The following is a 25,450-nucleotide window of genomic DNA, read 5'->3' as shown; positions in this document are numbered from 1 at the left end:
ATGCGCATGTGGACGTGCATGATGTAGTGGGACGTGTGCTTTGTAGGCTTCTATTGATGTCGACACTTGTTAGAACTCCATGCAAATAAAAGCATGCCCTTTCAACATCATCCTACTCCATGAAGTCTTCACTCTAATCTCTTGCATGAAGTTGCGCAACCATTGTTGTAAAAGCAGTTTGGTTAATTCATTGTCCTAAGACTATTCAATCATAAATTTATATTAAAGATATATATATTGATTGAATTAGACCATACTTCATGGCTTCCTTCTGTTTAATGTCCAAAAGAATTGCGATCAACAATTCAAGGACTTAGGACACTCAAATCAAAATATCTTAAATACCTATTCATCCGATGAACGAGAATAATATAACCCACTGCTCGCTCCGAAAAAAAGTAGAAGTTTTTCCTCTCGTATATCAACTAATACAATGTTCCTGCATTATTAACACTAATCCCAATTCAAGTGTTGAACAAATAATTATATCTAAACAGACATACTTGAAAAAGCTTGCTGCCAAAGTAAATTGCTTGAAATAATGTAATTGAGTCAAAGGATACTTTTGTCTTTAAAAAGCCGAGTACACATACTCGTCCATGTTCTTGCCACGTCATTGAACAGGAAGTCCACCGTGGCATCAAAAGGAGGGCCATCTGGGGCCCACGCTCCCACCTTAGGATGGACTCTACTTTGCCACATCAGCAAGATGGCACGCCGAGCGAAGCCCTCGTTGCGCGTGCGACCCTCGCCGCCCGATGATCCTAACGGTTGATCGCAAGTGCGCGCCCTATAAGAAAGCCCGTGCGGGGCAGAGGCCTTCTCCGTCGCAAAGAAGCGTGAGGGATTCGCCGGAACCCGGGAGCATCTTCTTCCTTTTTTCCGACGATCGAGATGCCTTTTCCGGTTAGAGACAGACTCTTGATCGGCGATATCAACGACGCGGCGGATGTCCTCCTCGGCCGTGGTCCGCGGGAGATCACTCACCTCCTCTCTCTCCTCAGCTCGGTGTCCGTCTCATTCTTTTCCGAGTGGCGGCCTAGGCTCGAGATTCCGGCGAAGGAAGTCCGGAAAGTCTTTGCCGCTGGAGAAGAGCGGCCGGAGGCGGGCGAGGGGTTGAAGCAGGGAGAGGAAGGTAGGATTTTGGGCGTGGTGCAAATGGCGGGAGAGGGACTAAGGTTCGTGAGGATGGCGGTCCCCTTGAGGGATATGGAGAGCGAGAATTTGCTGGACTATCTGGATGTGTGCTTGGACTTCATCGAGAAAAGCCGCGCCGAGGGCACGATTCTGGTGCATTGCTTTGCTGGCGTATCGCGGAGGTAGTCCCATTCCATGCGTTTATTGGTGTCTTGAGTTCGTTTTGTCGGGCTGTTTGGTTCTTATTTTCCAAACAGAATTTCGTTTAGCTTTTCGATTTAGTGCATAATGGAGTATGAGAAGTGCTAGTGGTTCCGTTTGTGATCATGCAGCAATTTCTGTTTCTTGGGGATTTGCTTATAGCTTCTTCTTTTATCTGCCTGATTAGTGGAATTTGCTTGTTTATGCACTACAGATTCTCCTTTGAGATTAGATACTAAGGTCGATAATTATCTTCTGCATAAATCTGGAGTAATTTTTCCCATGTTGGTCCATATATTTTGGAAGTCCTTTTTTTTTTTTGCGACTTTTTACATGTACAATGTTATCCTTAAGGAGACCTTGTGAATATGCCCATAGTAACTTGACCTAATTCATGATGAAATATTTGTTCATCTAACTGAGAAATAGTCCTTTGTAAGAACAACCTTGGTGCTATTTGCGTTCCACCAGGAACGTATTAGCCAGTCTACTATCAGTTCGTACCAAGTAAGAATCGATATATGTGAAGTACCTCTATATAAGAGTTTGTGGCATGGAAAAAAACTTTCCTAGAGCAAAATCCTTTGGTTTTTTCCTCCTCTGAGATGTTTTATAAATTTCTCAAGGAAAGACAAACCTGCCAATACACATCCAACTTCTTTAGGAAACTTTGATATTACTTTTCCCACTCTTGTTATTACTTTTATTACCATGGGATTCTAGTTAGGAACACAATTGTATCAAATATGTATCGTAACTTGTAGTGGTTGGTCCAACTTAAGATCTACATTCAACATAACATGTTGTCTTTAGTAAATTTTGTTCAAGAATATTGTAAACCCAAAGAAGATAGACATATTAAATAAAAAAAATACTAACAGGGAGATTCTCTTTCAACCATCTTTCCTAATTGTGTATCTCCGTCTACAATTTCACATCCAGATGATAATAAGTAATAAGTTGCACAAATAATATGCCAATGTAGAATAATAAAAGTGGCTGCAAATCACATGCATAATTTCAGTAGCTAACTGATTTTAACAACTGTCTCGTGTATGTAAGTGGCTATCAGATAAACAAACTTTAGTGCGTGCTATTTCCTCCTTAACCTGGTGATAAAACTTCTTAGTTTGGAGGGAAAAGGTAGGCTCCTAAAAGAAGAAACCACAATACCCCCACTTATCATGCATGGCATCAGCCCTGTCATTATCCGTTATTATTTATTAATAATAAGTGATATGGTTACACATGTAAAAGCTAGTCTCAAGGATGTGTTGTATTGGATCTTCATATAGTTATGTTGCAATATCTTAATGTATTAAACAATTCATTACTGTAGTTACAATACTTTCTTGTACCATCTTCCTTTGTTGCTGCCATTACTTTTATTATTAAGTTAACACATTTTGGTTGAATAAGTTTAACATGTATTTATGAATATTGTAAATTTTGCAATTGAAATAAATTTACTATTACTTTGCTACACAGAAGCAGTTGCTAATAATTTTCTAAGTTACAACCATGTTAATTTACTCTTGATTAATGCAGGATTTCTTTCTGCATTAGCCCTCTATTTTGTCACTATTCTCTGATTGAGCAAATTCTTTCGGAGGGTATAAATGCTTTGACATTTATCTCTAAAGTATCATGTTTGAGGAACAAGGATTTGTTCTTAATTAGGAATATAAACCTATTTTAGGAACTTCCTTTGTTCTCTACTATCTCACCTGTTGCATTGCAAGGTCCTTTCTTGAGGGAATCAGAGGCTCTGATATTATTTGTAACATACTGTGGTTAGAAAAAATTGCTGCTAACATGTTTTTGCTATAACAGAAAGGATAAAGATTGAACTTGTGTTGCTTAGAAAGGAAATTGTTGTATAGTTGTAAAGATACCAAGAGTGTCCGAGATCTGTGAGGTTTGAACCTTTGATAGTTTTCAATTTTTTTGCAGAAATATTGTAGGATAAATAAAAGAACTACAAACCCAACTAGACAAACTAATCAATTATATAAACGTCTTTCCTTTTATTAATTAGTTTTGTCCTTCTGTGGCTATAGTTTCCGTTCCCCAATCCTTGCCAAGCTATAGTTGGCCAAGGGATGCATTCAGTTGAATTTCTTGTGAGGTCCTTCTATGAAAGATCGTTTAGTCTCTTCATGTGAGCAACTTAAATCATTAATAATGCAATTTCACATTATTTTCCTTGCATTTTGCTAGTACCATTTGACTATGATTTTTCGAGATTATAATAGTTCTTTCCTCGATTGAATAATTTCTCTTGGTTAGTGAATTGTCCTCAATCCTTTGTTAGACAAAGAATCTGATAATATCATTTAGTCACAATATAAGTTCTTTCCTGGATTAAATAAATTTTCCAGGTTATCAGATTATGCTCGACCCTTGTTTGACAAGAAATCTTAAAATACTATTTATTCTAAAAGATTAAATCATGCATCTCTTATTATCAGATTATGCTCGTCCTGGAGACATAGACCATTATTGAAGAGTAATTTTATTGTTCATACATTAGTCTTCCATTTCGTGTCATATTCAAATAGAAATTTTATTCCTTGCTTTTCTTGTCATTGCAGTGCAGCTGTCATGACAGCATATCTGATGAGAAGTGAACAGCTATCCCAAGAAGGTCAGGATCATACTAAAGAATCTGAGTTATGTATAGCTAATATGTTGTTCCTTTCCTTTTTCACTTGCTCCACAAGCTTGTTATCGGATGTGCCTTTGTGTTCCTTTACAATTGTGGTTAGGCATTATTAAACTCTGAATAGTTTAAAATTTTCAATAATTGACACTGTTTTGGGGGGTGTTGGCAACCACAGCCTGTAGTTGGCATTGCAGAATTTGGTTTATTAATTGTTTAATGTTGTATTTGGACATTTTAATTTAATCCATATTTTATTATAATTGGCTTAACTTGTTAGTTTTCAAGTTCAAGAATTTGGGATGAAAATTCAGTTAATCTTTCTATGCTGACATTTAAATACTCATTTCTTTGGCGGTCATTGGATTTGCAGATGCTTTGGAATCGCTGCATCAAAGCTGTGAATTGGTTTGCCCCAATGATGGTTTCCTTGAGCAGGTGAAAGGATGGCAATGAAATAGTACATTGCCAAATCATAATTTGGCTAGCCATTTACTCATTTGTGATGTTTTGGATAATTGCAGTTAAAGATGTTTGAGAATATGGGGTTTAAGGTGGATCGAACAAGCCCTATCTACAAGCGCTTTCGCTTAAAATTACTGGGTGAGATATTCAGTTTAACTGTTCCCAGTAGATTTTCTTGATCATTAACCCCATGGTGATTGCACAGGGAAGCAAGATAATATGACATCCATTTCATGGACATGTGATATTCCTTCTTCGCTTTGTCTTTTGCCTGAAATTTAATCAATTCAGTGTTCAGTAAATAATAGTAACAATTATTTTTCTGTTGATAAATGACAAATATAAACATTGTTAAAGGCCAAGGAGAGGTTCTTTCATTATAAAATGCTTTGCTTCTGATCCCAGTGTTAACAATGTTGAACAAAGTCTTGCATGAGCCCGACAGGAGGCAGATGAGTGGTATTAGCAGTGTCGTGGTAACCATTTCTGCATCAGTAGTCTTTTTATTTGACAGGCTTTGTACATCAGTAACTAAACCACTCTGATTGGTTAAGTTGAGGCAAAAATTGAAAATAATTGATCCCTTTTAGATAGTTGAGTAATCAAGCTTATTTTGCTGCTCGATAAGGCACAAAGGAAGGAAATCAGTACGGTTCAAAACACATAAGAAGAGCTAACAGGCATCATGTTGTACTTAAACAAACTGCACTTCGACCTTCCTAGTTTACTTGTAAGGCAATTAATAAATAGATACATATAATGTCTATTTCATCTCCCACATATGACAGAAGTTAATGGAATCTGAATTTCCGAATTAGTATTTTTTTTCTTGAATATAAAAATTGTTAATACTTTTTCTGATTGTCATGGTGGGTATATGGTTTCAGGTGAGGCATACAGTAGAGGTGAGAAGATAGATGGCTCAGGATTTGGTACTGATCCAGGTTTGCCTGATCAAGTCAGTTCTCGGGCTGATACATTGACCGACAAGCCAAAGACAGCCTTCCGTTGCAAATCATGTAGGAGAGTTGTTGCAACACAGGACAATGTGATCAGCCATACACCAGGTGAAGGGGAAGCATGCTTCAGTTGGGCAAAGCGTAGAAGTGGACACCCATTTATTCGGGCTGACGAGATTGAGTGCTCATCTATATTTATTGAACCTCTTAAATGGATGAAAGCAGGTATGCTTTTGAAACACTTTCTGCAATACAATTTTCTAGTGGATGTGCATTTAAGCTTTAGGTAAAATTATCAGTCTCTTAACTGAACCTTTATGGGCTTGCTCAATCTTCACCAATTTGTCATCGGGCTTGAGTGTAACATGAGACAGGTTTCTGGCTATGATTCTCATCCCTGCCCATTGAAGGCATTCAAATTATTGATGGTTTGCTGGTATTTAATCCTTTGCAAAGTGGATCTGTGTATTTGATTCCCTGATATTTTCTCTCTTACTCTCTTGATTAGTTGAGGATGGTGCAATGGAGGGAAAGCTGTCCTGCATCCATTGCCAATCTCGTTTGGGTTACTTTAACTGGTCAGGCATCCAATGCAGTTGTGGTAGCTGGATCACCCCTGCTTTTCAGCTTCACAAGAGTCGAATTGATGTCTGCAGCCTATAACTGGTTGTGCGGTAACTCCTGGAAAAGTGATGATCAAAATATATGAGTTCAGAGAGGAGGTTTCATATACCTGTACATGCTTTCGTTGTGAAAACTCGGGGCTTTAAGCGTTCCAGAAAGCTCGCTCTATGATGACACCATGGGGCTGTAGCTGGAGTCTCTGAAAGTGGACTTGTATCCAAATATACTTTCCCTTTTCTGCTTATAGTTCTTTGAGAATTTTCGTTTTGCTTTCCTGTTTACATTATGAAACAAGAAGGGCTTATGTGAGCGTAGCCTCTTTATGTATGTCAGGAAGGAGGTTTGTTCCGGTACTGGCCTTTTCATATGTATATTGCTGAATTATGAGTAAAAATTATTTTGGCTCGTCAAACTGTAAAAAAGCGTGAGACTTAACTTCTTTTTCTTTTTTCAAAGGAATGTTATGAAGTACTTGGTTTCGCCAGCTGGGTTATTCACCTTTTTTCTTTTTTCAAAGGAATGTTATAAGTATTTGGATTCGTCAGCAAGGTTATTCACCCACGTTGGGCTTGCTGTCCGGTGACCAAAATATTTCTAGTTTTCTCAGTTAGAACCGCAAGAACCATTGAGTAATTGTTGTCGCGTGTTCGAGTAGAGCATTGTTTCGCAAGCATGTCCAGTGCTTGGTTACACACGTTCTGCATGCATGCAAGAACTGGACGCGGGTGAACACACAAACGGAACCAACACAAGTGAAAGAGCATCGACTGGTTGATTGAATTTCTCCCCAAATAGATTAGTAACAACCGAAGGTTTCTTCTCCAGGAACATAATGCCAATATACGCAAATTCCAAACACGTAATGTTACAAGCTGGTTCGTGAAAGGCTAAATAATGAAAAAACCCAGCCACTGATTTTCACCACTTTTTCCACGCACATACAGAGAAAATCATGGGATTTTCTCCCTACCACTAATTGCCGATCCGGTGCTCAGGTTCTCACATTTTCTAGCCCGTTGATCTTGTAAAAATTCTACATCTTCAACTTTCACGTTATCAGGGACGTCAATTGATCTCATGGTTGAGAGTTGATCTTATGAATGTGATTGTGTCTCCAAAAGTAAGTTTGTAGCTGCGTTCAAGTCATTCCTTGCTTGTACAAGTGCTTGTCTTGCTGAACTCCTGTCAAAGCCCATTGATACCAAGGTTGCAATGGAATCCTCTGCTGGCTCCACCATAGAAGCAAACGGAGCAGACGGTGGATAGCTGTCAACCTGTTAATACAAGAAAGGAAAACGGAGTCCAGCAAGGCTTTTATAGGAAAATAACTGTCGCCTAGGTTGATTAAAGAGTAGGTTCCCTCAGGTATTTCATCTGAACGTGTTGAGACCTACTTCATCTAGCATATGTTCACACCAAGAGAGAGGGAGAGGGAGAGGGAGAGAGAGATTTCAACACCAGTACGCATCATTACATGCTCAACATTTCTCCACTTACGACGCAAAATGGTGGTAAATTGGTTGCTGTGAGGCAGCAACCAAGTATCATGATGTGTGCCTAACAGATGTATCTACCATGATATATTAATAACGCAAAAGGCTTGATCAACTTAGAGCGCTATAAGTTCCAACTTGAAGACAAAAAATCAAACAGATTCACTGTTTATGAAAAATAAAGATGATGCAAAAGTGGTGGAAAGCATTATATTGCAGCCAGTCCAAATGTGATGCAGCAGATACAGCCCGACAAAACATGATTCAAAATGTACTTGGAGAATAGGGCCAAAGAAATCCACTTTAATGCAGGAAGCAGTTAAAGTAAAAATTCAAGCAAATCAATAGTGAAAGGGACTTGCCTCCACACGAGGATGGACTGCACGAGGGGCATTTCTCGGAATGTTTCTTCTTGCAGCTGTAGATGATGATCCTCCCATAGCAACAGGCCATGATAAGCGTGAAAAAAATGATGCAACAGCATTAGGGAACTGCAAAATAAAATTTAGAACATCAAAGACCAGAGGTAACATGCAACATGTGGAGACCAAACTCTTTCGAACAAATTCTTGGTTTTGCTGGTTCCAGGCTTCCAGCTTAATCAGGTTCCCCAGACTTATTGACCTACTGTTGGGATATCCACACCATTTAGTTCTACCTTTCATTGTTTTGAAGTACATTCTTTGGACTTTTAACTTAATAAATTTGTTTAAAAAATAAGTGTCATGGAAAAGGCACAAAAGTATTAACATTGCACCGACAGATGAGGATTGAAACTAATTACCTTTATCTTGCGAATGTAAAACAAATTCAAGTGATAGAATAGCCCTGCAACAATGCCACAAATTCCAGGCAATAATGATCTCCTCCATGAAGAGAGAATGAGCTGAAAACCCAACAACACATTGTAGCTTATACTGAAATAACAAATGAACCACTAGAAATTTTACAGCTTGACACAATTGATTTCAATTACCTGAAGGCCTGCTAGATAAATGAATGATTTATCTGAAAAAGGAAAACCAAATACACGAAACCGTGTTGAAACAGGGATGTCAAAGTAGAACGGTACAAAGGAAGCGAAGATCACAGCATAGGGTCCAGATGCTAGTGTATTAAAAGTAGGACCTGCAAAAAAGGTCAATCAACTGAGCAACAATAAAGAGAAGGTGGTCACTGCTTCCTATGTAGGTAACCTTGCAGCTATTATAAAATCAAGCAGTACAGCGTATCATATGTTTAGCATCTTAGCAGGAAAATTAGTCAACTAGGAAGACAAGTTCACAAACAACTAGTGAAAATCACAAGTAAATAAGGATGTTCATAATTGACAAACAGGCTGATCATGAAAACAAAATTTTTCAGAGTCAGACTATAGCCTATAGACAATGTTAAGGTCCGCTGATGACATCAACTGAGAATATGAGTCTATACAATGGCACAAAATTTACTTCATTCGGCTCTATAAGTAATTGAATTAGTCTAACAAATGAATCGCTATGAGGACTAATTAGTGACCTATGTTAAGAAGGATCAAAATCTTTTAATTTCGACAATGATTTATAGCTTTCCAATTATGATGACTTTGAAATTAGTAAGTCCAAGAAGGGCAAATGTCAAAACTCAAAAACCTAGATTCCACTACAGGCGTATAGAAGGGCAGTGGGACTTGATTCAATTTTTAATACCAATAACATGTGCAGTAAGAAACTAGATTGATGAATAAAAAAACAAGTATTCTCCAGGCTGCTGAAGTGTCTTTCCATGGCAGAACCTTGTGAGGCATGTACAAAATAATGCTTACATGGTAAAGAAAGTAGTATTTCTGTGACATACAACAGACAGTACATCTTCATCGGAAAAAAAGTGTGTTGGTGGATTCAAGAGAGTACCTTTCAGCAGTCCAAGGCAGATTGTCTCAATAAGGGTTGTCGCTAGCAGTGAGAATAAGATAAAAACCTGCATAATTGAATTAGTTTAGTGTCATTGATAAAAATATCTAGTGCAACGAAATAAGAACAGGACAGAGCATCAGCCAAATGCAGGAACAATCCAACCTTCTCATTATTTCCATGTTGACCTAGAAAGAAATATTTCCTGATAAAAAGAAGTGTGCTGAATTTTTCCCTGATATTTCATGAGAGGATTGCATGTATATCTCCAGCGGGTAATGTGAAGAATGGATTATAGGTGGTTAATTGGCAAGCTTGTACAGGAGACTAGTTTCAAAAGTTATACTGCCAAAGTCAACAATTTGATGGCTATATCACATTACCATGATTATCTCTTGAATTGGATCCATCACAAATTCACAATCCATTTTGCCATAAAAGTCTTTCTTGTGTCTGTTATGAAAAGTGAGCTAACTAAGCTACAATGGACAACTTTCTCTCAGCTTCCCATGGAATGTGATTGTTTGTGAAAATGGAAATGGTCTAAATGACAACCTTTCAGTTGGTCAACGAAAAAATAAGATTGAGAAAAGGAAACATCAACAGAAATTAAGTACAGGAAACTCCATTGTGACAAGAACTTTGTAGGAAAGCAAATCTTTTTCTAGTGTTAAATATATTGTTAGAGTAAAGCAAGTCTTTTTCTTTTTAATATACTCTTTAGTAAGAGGAAAGGAATATGAAATAAAAACTTGAAACAATTTCAAACAGGATGACAATTTCTAAGTGCAAAAAGATATCCATGGTGCACTGATCTTCCAACTGACCTACAAACAAAATAAATAAAAGCAGTCACGGAGGAAGTAAACTACTGGCTACTTACCGAGTACTTGTTCGAGCCAATTTGCCTCTCAAACACTCTGAAGTAATAAAGCAGATATAGGCCAAATATCAACTCTGGAGTGGATGAAAAAGAAAACACGGAAGACAATAGCCTCCCAAATTGTCGCTTCTTCAAAATATCCTGCAGAAAAAAAAATCCAGTAAAGACCCTTCTGTTTTTTGACATTCTGAACAACATATAAAAGAGCTCATCTTAAACGTGAACACTTAAGTCATAAAAGTTAGGACAATAGAGAACATGATGTTGCTGTTTAAACTTTAAACTCTTAATCCTGACTCTAGCATGTGACTTTAAATGATATTCAGTTTTGATTATTTTTATAATAAGACAATTAAGGCACATGAGAGAAATGCCTGGAAGTTCTAACACAGATATAGTTGAATCAAATTTCAAATATATTATGCGATTAATTCTGGCAAAAGTTCAACTTCAGACATCTTAATGATGATCCTAAAACATGCCAAGCCACAGCAGTCAGGAATTCATAAGCACAAGGCAAGTGCATAATCTCCTAATTGTACAGATTACTCGGAAACTGGTCCTTAAAATTCTGATCATATATTAAGGCTGCACCATCAGAAACTTTAGTATCAGACTCGACAAGATGAAAAGCGTCAACCCAATTTGGCCTGATTTTCATTTTCCTCTTCCATGTTCGCTTTCTCCATTGCTGTTCATACCATCAACAACCCCGTATACCAGCAACTTCAACTTTTCTTGGACCACGAAGGCACAAGATAGATATAGGCAAAAAGCCTACATATATGGTGCCAGTCAAAAGAATTCCCGCAATCAAAAGTTGCTCCACACCTAGATTCCATTAACGGAATTTTAGACCCTTACGGCCATCTACTCACAACAAAAACTCCACAAAGAGACGACAAACCCAACATGGTCATGGAAACACCAACTTCCGGCCACAGAAAACAAACAAATTAGATAATAGCCAAATTTTCCAGAGCTCAAAAAGGATCGCCGCAGAACCTTTCTTCACCACATAAAAACCTTTGCCCGCGATCTTGCATTTTCTGGAAAAACCTCAAAATACCCACATCGGGCAAAAACGTATCGAAGAGAGGATCGCGAAAAACCCAGCAAACTAGCAAGAACACAAAATTACACGATAATAACGACGATCTACCTGATAGGAAACGCCCAAAGTCGCCGAATGACCACGCGTGCCCGCAAGGACGGTGAAGACGGCACAAGCGATGACGAAAATTCTCGTAATCGGGGCATTGTCTGCAGAATCAACCAAACCACAATGAACGACGAGAAATACGAACCAAAAAAATGACTCCCCATAAGGAAGGGGAAACAAAGAAACGAAGGAACCGATCTCGAAATCGCTCTGGTAAAAGAAAAAAAGTCACGTCTACTCACAGAACCCAGACGGACCGCCGTTCATCTTCGATGAGAAGCCGAAAACGAATCGAGAGGGAGGAAGGAGGAGAGAGAGTGTGCGTGTGTTCCGTTTGGTTCAGTCCACACGGAACCTAGTCGAGAAAAATAAGAAGAAGAAAGCGAGTAGCAGGTAGCTATGGATCGGCTCCCGCGCGCCGACCCAGGGGATCCGGTACAAATTGAGATGCTAGTTCCAATTTTATCGGATGTCCCCGAAGAGACAATTGAGATGCTTGTTGCTACACATACTTATCCAGGAAAGTGGGATAACTTAGGATAATATTTCCAATATCCCGAATTATCCCGGTTAGGTTCGAATAGTGGGTGCACTTTTCAATATCCCCATTACAAGACTAATATCTTATTCAAGCAGGGAGTTCCAGAGCATGGTCACACTGATAATAGTAGAGAATTGATGTTTTAGAAATTCGAAACCAATACTAGCTGCTTACTAGCCCTCGACCCGTTCATTACACCAACTCCCTCGAAAGTTAATAAGTTTGGCTTATTACTATTATGTTTCGAACATCCAAAATCAATTCTTGCATAATAAAAAGTATTATATCCGGCCGCTTTGTAGCCCAATAAATATTTGTTAGCCGCTTTGTAGCCCAATAAATATTTGTTAGCTAGCTTCAACATATACATCCTCATCCGTTTCATAATACTTAACAAAAAATGCATGCATACTTGTAACTAGTTGTACCGGCTGCATTTTTTTCTTTCCCTTTTCGAGATATGGCTCTAAGAAACACAAAACTTCAACACATATAGATGAGTTGCATGACCTACTGGCCCTGGCCGCAATGGGTTTGAACCTGGTCAATGATCCCCCTTTACCAACTTGGCTCTGTCATAGGCCCGAACTAAGTTGACTATTACCCACAAGTAGTCTGACTTGTTAAAGTTATGAACCAGGCTAAGTGCATGGTTCACTGGGCCCTGGTCAAATTGAGGTCTACAAGCTTGACGTAGGTGAAGCTTATGGAACCTTTAAGTTAAACTGAGGGATATACGTCCAAAATATATATGTAGGTCAAATCTGACTAAATGAATTTAATCAAGGTAAGCTTTGATCTTGTGGTTAAGTGCAAAAAATGGGGAGTTGCCTAACATTGGTCGATTAAGTTATATTTCGGGCAAATTTGCTTTTCTTAGTTAGTAAAGTTAATTTTTATCTTCAGCTCACCCAAAAACTGCAGCAGCTCCTAATCAATGCACAAATATGTAAAAGAGGTGACATATTTTTGAAATATCACGTATCAACATATTGTACGATGTCTATATCGATTAACGATGCATATATTTTTACTGTTCGCGGGCTCCACTGGATACGTTGGGAATGATCGGACGAGACCAGCGGACAACGAAGATATCCGGCCTTCTTTTACCATACAAGAAAATACTTTAGATGCACGACCTCATCAATCCGTTGTCGTCTAGTCCGGTTAGGATATCTGGCTTTCACCCAGGCGACCCGGGTTCAAATCCCGGCAACGGAACTTCTTCCCCTTTTTTTTTTCCTTCTTTTGCTTTTCGGCCCCTTTATCCTAATTGTTTAGTAGTTTTGGGCCGGAGCACTTCCCCGTGCAGAGCTACCGTGTGCGCTCAATCAATTAATATCTTTTTTTCCTCCTTTTATGGCTTCTAAATTAATTAGCAACCACGCGTCAATTTCATTGGACTAATTCTTCCAATTATACTGGAAAAAAATTCATTACAAACAACTAAAAGAGTACTTAGAGGGTGTCTGATAAAAAAACATTATGCCTTTCGAATATATAAAGTGGACGCTTTTATTTAGGGGTAAGACCCCCCGGCCCGATTATTGGCGGGCCGGGTCGGGCTGGGTACCATGCCTGGTCCACCGTGTTAAGATGCTTAGCTCGGCCGTTTTGTTAACGGGCTGGGTCGGTTTGGTCCAAAAATCAAAAAAAAAAAAAAAAAAGGAATTTCAGTCTAACACAAAATCCAACATTCGTGATGAATATGCATAATCTAAGCTTCAGAAACCTTTTTGGATGAATGTCAGATGCAAGCATATTACAAAAAGATTTCAGTACTTCCACGGTTTCACCTGTTTCCATTTTGACAACCTCGACTTCGCCCAATAACTTTAAATGATACATAGATATAGTGCAACTGCCTTATTACTGATCCAGGATAAATTGAATACAGTTCAGTCATAGTCAAAACATACCCAGTCTCGCTATGCATAAATAGCTTCTTAACAAGTCAAGTCTTCATGATTAAACAAGCTTTGGTAAGCAGAAATAAGAGTGATGTCTGCAAAAACCTGTTGTTTCATTTTCATTTCCATTTATTTGCTCTGAATCCATCGCCGTCACCACCAACCCTCCTTTTGTATTCAAACTGTGGGACATTAAATTTTGACACAGTGTGTTCTCCTGGCTATAAAGCTTAGATGACTGACCTTGTCAAAGACTCGGAGGGGATGGGTAACATCTCTACTGCTGATAGATTTCCACAAAGAGCTTTGGAGATGCAAAAAGAAAATGCATCAATCCACTGTCTACGTCCTAAAAAGAGAAATCAAGCTCTCCGATTCGACTACTGAAACAAACAAAATCACTTCTTCATTGAAGAAACCCCAACCTACCATTTATTCAGGCAATGCATCCCTAATACCAAATTGACTGCATTGAAGTAAACCAAAACCTAATATTACGCCACTTTATCAGAAGTAAGGACTGTATGATTGTCTTCCTCTAAACTTTGTTAGAACTTAAGCAACAAAACAAACCTCTCAGAAGCATAGAAACAGGAACATAACTCCGATCAAACTAAAGCAAAGAATCTTATTCAAAATTTCTCATATCAGCATAATCACATAAAAGGACAACAAATCCTCCTTCTGGAGACACTCAATCTCTGCGGTCATCCCAAACAGATGGGTATACATGTAAAAAAACACCAAAAATGGAACTTATTCAGATGCACACAAAACTAGCATACAAACCTACACATTTTTCACCCTATCAGAAGAACTTTTCACTCAAATCCATGAATACATCCATCCGACTCCAAAACCGCATGTATTGCACATTAATTTATTTTAGTAATGATATATATTTTATTATTAAATTTTTTTATATTAAAAAAAGTTATTTTACATTTATTTTTTTTATTTTAATCAAGCTGAATCCAGGCTCGTGCTTCAAATCTCGGGCCGAACTTGGGCATGGCTTTGGGGTCTCTTGTCGACCCGAGCACGACAATTATCGGATTGGGTTGAGCCGGACCGATGCGCAGGCCTAACTGTAAAGTATGTAAAGTGAACAAAAAAAAATTTTAAAAATTAAAAAAGTAAATTTAATTACATCATCCGTAAGGCCAACCATATTCCTTGATACTAATTAGACAATTTTTTTTTTTATGCATATTAGAAAGATATGACTCTATAAAAGTAAAATTACATTTTGTCATTAATTTATTATTTCTCATGGCGCCGTGCCTTCACATTTTCATGTTTGAAAAGAAAGCGCGGCCGGTGAACGGGTGCGACCGGCCCTGCGGATTTTCTTTTTAATGGTCACTGCAAAGCTCAACAAGGAGAGCAAGTTCTCCGTATACACATAAAAAAAAAAAAAAGAGACACTCTACTCCTACCACATACAATGTAGGTTGGGTGCTCCTAACAGCACACAACTCAATCCAAACATTATAATTGTCGAAAAAAATGTTTTTTTTTTTTTAAATTTTTTGGTTTTTTTATCTTTAAAAAAATTTGTTTTTTAAAAAAAAAAATTTCATCATTAATCATATTGACTGTACAAAATTTCGTTCAGGTTCGCGAATGTCGTGGGGATGGCGAGAAGGAAACCCACAATGGCGTAAGTGGCAAAGCTAGTCCACTTGCTGAAGGACAGCATAATCTTCAGCTTAGACCTCCTCTCTGGGTTCGTTTTCTCCTGCGTCGTGAACAGGAAGAGCACCATCAGGGCCACAGCAAGAGGACGGAAGCTCAATAACTTTTTTTTTAAGGAGATGCAAAGCCGCTTCCCCAGCGCGTTTACCACATGCCATGGCCGAATCTGCGTTCATTTTTCTTTAGGCAGGAGGAGGCCACAAGCTCAAAAGTATCTGAAACCCACAATGCCAGATAGGCCGGCCCGTAGGCGGCCCGATACCCCTCCGTCTCCCGCTCCTCCCCCGTCTCTCGCTCCCTCTCCCCCTCCTCCTCCGTCTCCACTGAAATCGGGGAGGGCAGGCGGGAGACACTGGCTATCTTTCTCCCCCCGAACCCAAAACCTTAAAACCCTGAGTAAAGAAGAAGGGAACACAAAAATGAAAATAAAACAAATGAATGAAGGAATAAATGAAAACTCACCATGGGTTTGGTAGGCGACGTCCCACCGTCGCTGGCTGGAGGCCAGAACAGCCATGAGAAACTTCGGTCGGATAAGAGAAAAAGTGGGTGAAAATGGCAGATCGGGCTTGAGATATCGGGCCGGGCTACTCAAAAGGAAGCTTCCAAACCCCTTCCCGTTCTCGACTCTAGGGTTGTTGCACGTAAGAGGCGAGGGAGAGAGTCCAATTTTTTTTTTTTTTTCAGATAGTTTTAAAAATTTCGTTTGAAGGAGAGTAGGAAAGAGATGGAGCCAGACGGTTCAGAGCGGAAAAGACAAGTATCACCTGCTGCTGGAGCTCTGCAAATTGTCCCTATCCGGCGACTTGGCCGATCGGGCCATGACCTTTGAATTTCTCAACCGTGCCATGTCCCTCGTCACCTCCTTGAACAAGCAGACGATGAAGCTCCCACGACATCCGAAAAGACGAATTGCTTGGTCGCCTTAAGGAGGACTTCCGTGATCTCAGTTTGGAAGCCGACAATTTCTTGCTCACTATCATCTAAGGGCCTGAAGGAAGAGCTCGATCAGCTCTTGCACGCCCTCCTGGACTGGACGCCGTCACGGCGCGGGCAGGGGCAGATACTGAGGCGATTCCGATCGGTAAAAAAATTCACAACATCAAGGCATGGTGGAGAAGATTAGGCGTCACGAGGCTTTGCTGGACAGGAAGATCAAAACAGTGGAATGGATCAAAAGAGCGTGCGCTGCGTGAGTTAGAGCCCATCTGCTCGTTGGTTAACGAGTTGAAACAGAGGCTGGAAGACGTACGCTCTGCTCTACCAAGGTGGAACTCCAATTGACGAAGGAGAGCCTCCTGAAAGAGTTATGTTATGTCTGGTGATCGACTGTGGCAATGATTGGATAAAGAAAACTGAGCAGTGCTCGGGCCGGCTCGAGACTTCGAAACCCGAGACCGACATCAGCCGGGCTCAGCCTGGCTTGATTAATTTTTTTTTTAAGTAAAATAAATTTTTTTAATATAAATGAATTTACGAATGGGCATCTGTATATGAGTTCTTGTTTGATTTTTTTTTTTTTAATCTATGGTCGCTTTCATATGTGAAAATAAATTTGTTTTACCATCACTGATTCACTAACAAAATGAAAGTGAATTGGTTAGAGTTTTAATGTCTTAAACTGTGATTCTGTCATATCTAATCTAGTCAAAGACTTGTGTATTAACAAATACAGGAAGCTACAGTAAAACAATGCTGCATGACGCGGAAGCATATCCAGTGATCTTTTGGCCTAGTAATGTTTATTCAATGAAGAAAGCCTCTTCTCGTCTGTTCTGTTGTCTTCTCGGGTGGTTTAGCAGCAATGCTGTCTGCCTCCCATTTCCTTGAGCTGGTAGTTGGGCAAATGAAAAACACAAGCCAATCATTTGTATGTGACTATAAATGCCGGCCTTCTTGCATCTTTTCTATCACAAATCCAAACACATTGATCAAGATGCACTATTAGCTTTATTATGCAATTAATCAAAACCATGATATTTGAAAATTTGGGGAAGAAGCAGAAAATTTATGAAAAGGGCCAGTAGTCTGTATGATGGCACTCAACACGTGATCGACTTCCAAGTCGAGGCCTGCAGACGTTTAAAGTTTTACTTTAGGAAAGAGAAGGGCGGCAAAGAAGAGGGCAAAAGAAGGAAGGCGGTGTCTGTTCGCCCTTTAACTGGTAAATTTTTGGGATCGTTCGGTCGAATATCGGATTCAAATAAACTATATGGACATCCCTACCCTTGAGGCTCTTTCGTAAATCTTTCCCTCAGTTGTAAGTCGAGTTGGACTCTCTCTGTCTCTCATATATTCATGGCTTCTCGTATTTCAGGGACGGCCCTCTTTCTTCCCAACGGCCTGATTTCAGTCGTCGAACAGTTCATGCAGATGCTTCCCCGTCTGCATGGCAATCGCAGAGACGGATCCCTTCCGGTTCATGTTGGAGGCAGTGATTCCTCACCCAACCGCTGCAACGTAGATGAGAAGGTGAAGAGTTACCATTCCTGGGCGAAGTTCAATCTTATGCTTTCCTTCACTGCTGGTATTGCTCTATTGAGTGTGCCTTCTACATTGATCAAGGATGAATTCACTAGCTTCTGCACTTATGCCCTTGGAGTATACTCCTTCTCTCTATTGCTGTGTATTTTATGGCCTCTTGCCTCTGCAAGATCATGGTAATAACGATTCTGTCCATATCCAGTGCAGCCATAGCCGCTGCTTTCGCCTTGGCATTGAAGGTGGTTCTTTCCAACGGCGCAACCACACCTCCACCTGCGATGCATAGCTTTTGTCCGTCTTTGCCATCAGTTTTTCCGTCTTTTATTGCTCGTGTGGTCCTGTATTTGATGAGCATCTTGCTTTTCAGTTAAACTAAATGCTACTTAAAAAAAATTTATAGAATTCGGTGGAAGAATCTACCATGACTTGTTCTCCCTATAAATAGACGTGTTGGCCATTGTGTCTACTTAGCATAAGAGTGTCAAATCATTGAGCAGTTGTGTCTTCTTAAGTGAGTAGCTCACTTGGTGAGCTTAGCAAAAGCTTGTAGTAACAAAACGTTCAGGCTGCGTAGACAACCAGAAAACATACATCCTATATAGCTGTATTTTTCTATTTTTTAACATGACAATGCAAAGAAACACAAAAAAAGCTCATATACTCCAATGGTGTAAGTAGGGAAGTTAGTGAATTGCTCATGAACCAAGTAAGAAGGCAGACTCAGTAAAGCCAGGCAGACCGGAAAGGAGAGAACCAGGTTGACCTTGGCCCATGACGTGACCCTTTTGTCTTTTGGGGACTCCAGGCTCCAGCTAAGACTGAACTGGAATAAATTTTTTTTTAAGATAAAAAACCGATTTTTTTTTCAACAATACTTTTTTTTTAACCTACAAAGTTACGTAGAAAGAGTAGGGAGACATTTTAGTAATTTATGTTTTTATTAATTTTTTTAAACCTTTATATCGATTTTCATTTTTGTCAGGTTCTCATTTTTATGTGTACACGGAGATGTTTTTGTCATAACCGCGTAAAATACACAGCCATACAGGTGGAAGGGACGATGGTAGGAGAGATAAGAGAAGAGCAGAACTGGGAAGGCGTTAGCAAAGGGAAAGGGGCGAGTCGGGCGACGCCCGATAGCTTTTGTTGAAAAATGAAAATTAAGAAAAAAAACCCTAAAAGATGGATCATAGACATACACGTTTTTTACCGCACCCGACTTACCGTCGCATCGCGTCCACACGGGTGCGGATGCATTTTAGGCGCACCCCGGTATGGTAGGTAGACATTGGTGGTGGTTGAAGACATAGGGCAGATTGAAGACAGTGGGCCTCGGTTGCGGCTCAAAAAAATCGACTTGAATGGGTCTGCAGGGGGATACATTATTTAATATTATTTTATTTTAATAATAATATATATTTTATTATAATTTTTTTTATATTAAACAAATTATTTTACATTAAAAAATATTTTTTTTATTTTAATCGAGTCAACTGGGCTTAGGTTCAGGTCTCGAGCTGAGCCCAATCTCAGGTTTCGAGGTCTCAGGCGGGCAAGAGCCCCACTCTTATTGGGCTGGGTTAGGCCCAGGTGATGCCCAAATCTAACGGTGGGTGAGGGCACAACAAACGAGGGGCACTTGGAAATTGACGTTAGTTCAAATTTTTATTTTTTTTCTTTTGGTTTAATATCACTTCTCTTGCTAAACGTTCCAGCTTCAACATTAATTTTTTTGCCTGTCGTGTGTGAATTATGAGGGCTCACAATGTGTCAAATGACCCCCATGAATGTGCGCTCACAATGTGTTCTTCCTTCTTGTTAATTACAATTTTACATGTTCACACGACACATCCAGACTTGAATTTTTGGCAAATATAAAAATGAGCGGCGTGCCTTGTTAATTGTTGTAGAGCACCAAACCATGGAAGCCATTGCCCATTATTAGTATTTGTAGATTGGTGACCACGTCAGTTGCTAATTGGGAGAACGGAGCACTATCAAGGGTTAGGGCGCGCTTGTGAGGTACATATATATCAATGGTTTTTTGTTTCCGATTAATTTCATGCATGGTGGGGACTCTAGATTAATTAACTACTGCGTCAATCTGGTATATTATTGAATATTATTTTATTTAATATATATATATATATTATTAAAAATATTTTTAATATTAAAGAAAACATTTTACATTTAAAAAAATATTTTTTTATTTGTAATCAGACCCAACTTAGTCTTAGCTCGGTTTCAAGTCTCGAAGCTAAATCCAGATTCGAAACCCGAGTTCGGGTTCCGTTAAAATAAAAAAAAAACTTTTTTAAATGTAAAGAAAATTTTTTAATAATAAAATATATATAAAATTTTTTAATATATTTTTTTAATAATAAAATATATATTATTATCATAAAATAATAATAAGTAGTTTAAGAATCGGGCCCGGTACGAGTACCTGTTAAAAGAGTGATGGAAGCCATCAAAAAGAAAAATGACTGCTGCTGCAGCTCTTCGGCCTCAACAAAATAAAATCTAAATATGATTGAGGAAAATACGAGGAAAGGATGGGGACCAAGCCCACTATATATATTTTTAAATTACTAAAATGTTTCTCTACTCCTACTACATACAATGTACGTAGGGTGCTCATAGCAGCACACAACTGAATCCAAACATGCATACGCCTAAAGAAAAAGAAAGGTATTGTTGGAAAAAAATGCTTTTTTTTTAATTAACAGAAAATAAGACTACTCTACACATGCTTAGAAATAAAAAAGTTAACATATGCTCGTAAGGAAAACTAACACTTTATTCTATAACTGAAGCAAACATACTTACAGATAGTTCATCAATCCTCAAAGAGGTTGACGATAGCTTGTCACTATTTGCATCTGAAACAGACTCCATAAGGCTTTTCCTAACTAAAATACTTAGTTACAAAGCTAGATAGTTCATCAATCCTCGAAGAGGTTGACGATAGCTTGTCACTATTTGCCTCTCGAACAGGCTCCATAAAGTCTTTTGTAACTAGAATACTTGGTTATAAGGTGTATCAATATTAAAGAGGTAGGGGGCAATAGGACATAAGGAGTGAGAAGAAGGAAGATAACAAGGATTTGTGTAAGGATCGAATGTCATTCTGTTCTCTCGTTCTGCTATTTATAGACGCGGCTGGCAGAGATCTGTGATCGAAAATTGCTGCGACCGATTCTTGATGGACTCAATTTTTTTTTCTGTTTTTTTATGTTTACAAAATTTTATTTTTTTGTAAAAAAATATTTTTATAAAATTCTCTTGCCGGTGCACCTAATTTAAATAAGATTTTCCCCATGGCATGGCCGAATCTGCGTTCATTTTCCAGTTCTAAAACAAAACGCACAACTTCAAATGACTAGATGACTTTTGAGGAAAAGAAAAGACATGAAAGAACCAGTGGCGGAGCCAGAAATTTTTGGCTATGGGGCACTAGTACATGGTATGTGAAAAATTATTTCAACTAAAGTATATGTTATTTTAAAATTAAAGCAAATAATCATAGTCATAAAAAATTTTTCATGTATCTTTTTTCAGTAGCCAAGCATATTAGGCCATACTATAAATTAAGTTGCAATAGTAACCTATCTAAGATGGCAGAAACTAAATAAATTTTATATCTCCTAATAGCACCAGTAGTCTACCCATAAGTGCCAAAACTAAAAGTTTTTGCTATATTAAGAAAAGAAAAAAGAAAGACAGATTTAACAACAAAAATTAGCATCATGCAACTAAAGCCTGATCAAGATTGCATTTCAGAACTGTCAAATGAACAAGCATAATATAAATTTAGAAAGCAAACCTCAAATTCTGCAGGCTTTGAAAACTTATTGCTATCAATGTTCAACCCATACAGCCATACAAAAGATACAGCATTGGTTTGCCAGGTCCCCGATAATGATTTTTCAGTACTGAACCAATTTCGTCGGCATAGCAGACTAAGCTTACCATATATCTTTCCTGCATTAAAATAATAGTTATAGTCAACAATCTTAGGCAATGTCCATACACAAGATTAGAGACATGACAGAAGGAAAAACAGTCATTACAATTATACAATATAACAACAGTGTAAACAAATTAGGAACCTTCATATATACAACATACAGACACAACAACATATAATAGAAAGCATTAACGCAATTAAATTAAAATACAAATTTTTTAGGACTACCAGTGACCTCTAATGGGCTCGATTCAATCAAAACAAGGCTGGATTTCATCCAATCTGGCTACTGTTGCAAATTTATATATAACCCCTTAACAAATTTGAGAATATGTATCTATAAACATCATGCATTCCATAACAAATCAATGATCTATCATATGCAGTCTTTGCAATGCAGCATAATAAACATTAAATACCAAACTGCAAATAGCAAAACTCTCATTATTCTCCGCAATAACAAAACAATACCCATCATAGGATTCCATTCCAGAGGCTACCTCCAAATTGTATAACACAACAAGAACAGAAAACTCCCTTGTTCATGGTACGAACATCAATAATGGTTCACTGGGCAACCTTTGTCTTACAACCAACAGAACAAAACAACAAACTAAAGTGTTTTAACCAATGCTAAATAAATGTTGAAGAACGAGCAGGAGAAAGGCGATCCAATTTTGCCTCAATACCTTTAGAAATGGAATCTCAATGAACGCCCACAGAGAAACATCAAAAGGGGAGAGACAACGAAGAAGGAGGAGGAGAAGAAGGGCGGCGCCTGCAATGATGTATGAATGTATCGTCTGCCGCCCGCTGCCGCCCTTCGGCCCTTGGCCCTTGCCCTTTGCCGCTTCACGGTTTCGCCCCTTTGGTCTTCCTCTTTTTGGTGAATTTGGGCGCAATGGGCGGGAAAAAAATTGCGACTGCTTGATGTTTTCTGGAGCTGGATCACTGTTGACTGTGGAGCCCGACCCAATCCATTCCAGTTCAGGACGAACCTACCAACCCATCCCACACCTAAAGGTAAGAAAGCAAGTGCTAGAGGTAAATCGATTATAAATTTGATTATTTGATACAATTTATATGAGCATGTATATGTATGGAGTGGTTGAGAGCTCTAGTTAGAGAAAGGATTATTAATGGCTCAGGCCTGCCTACTCCCCCTTCCCTCTAACGTCCAAGACTCTCCACTACACTATGTCGTTGCTCATCCACGCATGGAGATCATTGGGGAAGGTATAAGTGCATGTATTTCCTTGGCTATTCATCTCCTCAGTTCTCTACCACCCGCTGCCTGTTTCAACTTTCCCTCAAAGGCACTGCAATTTAGTAGTTTTCCTCCGCTGACCTACATCTCGCCATCAATTCCTAATAGCTCATCCCGCTCGATCATCCGTTTCTTGCAGGTCATTCACTGAGCTGATCAATCCACCATCAAATGTCCATTGATCCTCGCCCTAGGCCACACATTTACTGTGTTGTAGTGTTTTGTTCATTAACAGATTTAACTAAGTTTTAAGCTTCCCATTCACTAACTTCTTTTTTTTTATTGTGACTGCTTTGATTAAGTTTTCTTCATTAACTGATTGATTTTTCATAATATGCATTGTGTAGATTTTAGTCATTTATTTGTGTAGAGAGAGAGAGAGCTTGAGAGAAAATTTTTGCTGCCTTATTTTTTGTTGTGGTATATATGTTAGCGACTCAGGATCATTTAGAGGGAGGAAAGAGAGAGAGTGTGTATGTGTGTGTGGATTTTTTATTGGTTCATCAGATTTTGTAATTTACATATTTTGTTAAGATTTTCTGTCACTATACGGATTTTGAGGTAGGACTTTAAGAAAATGATCCAGCTTGAGGACTAATAAACCGTCAGCTTGTGAATCAAAATTCCAAACCATCCAACGCTAGTTGTTACCTGCCAAACACATGCTGTTGGGCTCATTTTTCTGATATAGGTTTACTTTCGAATGTTTGATCTTTGTGACACACGCAATCATATCTTTTTTCGTTTAAGTGGGCAAAGAAAACGCACCTCTCTCGATCTTCATCAAAACGGTGGCATTGTTAATACTGATCTTGACAGGTTTGAATGAGAGAGAGGTTGGGTGGAGAAGAGATGCAGGTTCGACATAGTAGCTGTCTTGGGGTTGGAGAGCAAACCGCATTCCTTCATTTGCCCCCCTTCTCTGACTGAAGTAAAATTTTAAACGTCTGCAGGCCTTGACTTGGAAGTCGATCGATCACCTGTTGAGTGCCATCATACAGACTAATGGCCCTTTTCATAAACTTTCTGGCTCTTCTATCAAGGTTTTGATAATTGCACATTAAGCTAACAGTGCCTCTTGAACAATGTGTTTGGATTTGTGATGGAAGAGATGCAAGAAGGCCGCCCTTCATAGTCACAAACAAATGGGATTGGCTTATGTTTCTCATTTGTCCAACTAGCAGCAGCACAGGGAAATGGGAGGGAGACATCATGGCCAAGTTTTGAAAAAAAGTTGTGATTCCCGGTTGGTGTTTAATGTACAAGAATCATATACATAACTACATCATAAGCAATTCAAAAATTTTAATTTACACATCATGGTCAAGTTTTAAAAAAAGTTGCGATTCCGGGTTGGTGTTTAATGTACAAGAATCATATACATAACTACATCATATGCAATTCAAAAATTTTAATTTACACATCATGGTCAAGTTTTAAAAAGAGTTGCCATTCGAGGTTGGTGTTTAATGTACAAGAATCATATACATAACTACACCATAAACAATTCAAAAATTTCGATTACACGTCAAGTTCGAAGAGTAATGCAACAACCAATAAATCTCTTATATGTTACATTCAGCAATAAACCTTGCCTAAGATGAATTTTTGTTCGCTATTTGCCTCATTTCCACCCCCCCCCTTTCTTTTGGATCCAAACAACTAGCTGATTCAGCTACGCAGTTGAGTTTTTTTCTAAATCTATCGTGATATTAGAATCCCTGTGCTCTCAATACTATAAACATTTATCCATTCAGTTCATGCTTTTCCTTTACCAGAAGCTAACAATGATCGACGGCCGCATATCAAGCAACGTGAGATTAATGGAAAGTTACATGAAAAAATACTCAATCACACGCAGATATAAGAGAAGGCGAGCGGTGCCATAGCCAGAGAGAGAGAGAGAGAGAGAGAGAGAGAGAGAGGCAACATAGATTTAGAAACGAGGAGAGGCCTGAGGCTGACAAAACCACCACTCCTCTCTCCTCTTTTTGGTTTATAGTTGGGATTTTCAGATACGTTGGTGTTGCGGTACGATGTTCCTTGGTGTACAGACCATCGTCCTTTAGCGAAGGGCGGGTGCTGGTGCTGCAGAACGA

At 38.8% G+C, this 25,450-nt stretch overlaps 2 protein-coding genes and 1 non-coding gene across 3 annotated transcripts; 2 read left to right on the top strand and 1 right to left on the bottom strand.

Moving 5' to 3' along the window:
• Positions 1-825: 825 nt before the first annotated feature.
• On the top strand, positions 826-6,470 carry LOC116246373 (uncharacterized). The gene is made up of 6 exons (XM_031618229.2): positions 826-1,319; positions 3,933-3,985; positions 4,374-4,438; positions 4,525-4,603; positions 5,353-5,649; positions 5,933-6,470. The coding sequence occupies exons 1-6, from the start codon at positions 895-897 to the stop codon at positions 6,085-6,087; spliced, it is 1,074 nt and encodes a 357-aa protein (XP_031474089.1). The 5' UTR covers positions 826-894; the 3' UTR covers positions 6,088-6,470.
• Positions 6,471-6,801: 331 nt separating this feature from the next.
• LOC116250876 (rhomboid-like protein 20) lies at positions 6,802-11,869 on the bottom strand. The gene is made up of 8 exons (XM_031625226.2): positions 11,721-11,869; positions 11,479-11,579; positions 10,317-10,457; positions 9,434-9,500; positions 8,518-8,669; positions 8,326-8,427; positions 7,904-8,032; positions 6,802-7,322 (listed from the first exon to the last, which is right to left on the bottom strand). Exons 1-8 carry the CDS (start codon positions 11,743-11,745, stop codon positions 7,143-7,145), a joined length of 897 nt encoding a protein of 298 aa, XP_031481086.1. The 5' UTR covers positions 11,746-11,869; the 3' UTR covers positions 6,802-7,142.
• A 1,300-nt stretch (positions 11,870-13,169) lies between these two features.
• Positions 13,170-13,243, top strand: TRNAE-UUC (transfer RNA glutamic acid (anticodon UUC)). The gene has a single exon. It is a non-coding gene; the product is annotated as a tRNA-Glu (tRNA).
• The last annotated feature ends 12,207 nt before the right edge of the window (positions 13,244-25,450 follow it).

This window comes from Nymphaea colorata, chromosome 1 (assembly GCF_008831285.2).
Source record: "Nymphaea colorata isolate Beijing-Zhang1983 chromosome 1, ASM883128v2, whole genome shotgun sequence".
In the NCBI taxonomy this organism is placed as follows: domain Eukaryota; kingdom Viridiplantae; phylum Streptophyta; class Magnoliopsida; order Nymphaeales; family Nymphaeaceae; genus Nymphaea; species Nymphaea colorata.
This window is presented reverse-complemented; position numbering and strand designations above follow the sequence as displayed.

What these genes read in the sequence shown, in the direction of transcription:
- LOC116246373 (XM_031618229.2), top strand. Translation starts at nt 895, where the DNA reads ATGCCTTTTCCGGTTAGAGACAGACTCTTGATCGGCGATATCAACGAC. An exon ending in TTTGCTGGCGTATCGCGGAG is followed by an intron (nt 1,320 to 3,932) that starts GTAGTCCCATTC and finishes TTGTCATTGCAG; the next exon opens with TGCAGCTGTCATGACAGCAT. An exon ending in CTTTCGCTTAAAATTACTGG is followed by an intron (nt 4,604 to 5,352) that starts GTGAGATATTCA and finishes ATATGGTTTCAG; the next exon opens with GTGAGGCATACAGTAGAGGT.
- LOC116250876 (XM_031625226.2), bottom strand. Translation starts at nt 11,745, where the DNA reads ATGAACGGCGGTCCGTCTGGGTTCT. An exon ending in CTGCCTTGGACTGCTGAAAG is followed by an intron (nt 8,670 to 9,433) that starts GTACTCTCTTGA and finishes CCTTTTTTGCAG; the next exon opens with GTCCTACTTTTAATACACTA. An exon ending in TTTACATTCGCAAGATAAAG is followed by an intron (nt 8,033 to 8,325) that starts GTAATTAGTTTC and finishes TTTATTTTGCAG; the next exon opens with TTCCCTAATGCTGTTGCATC.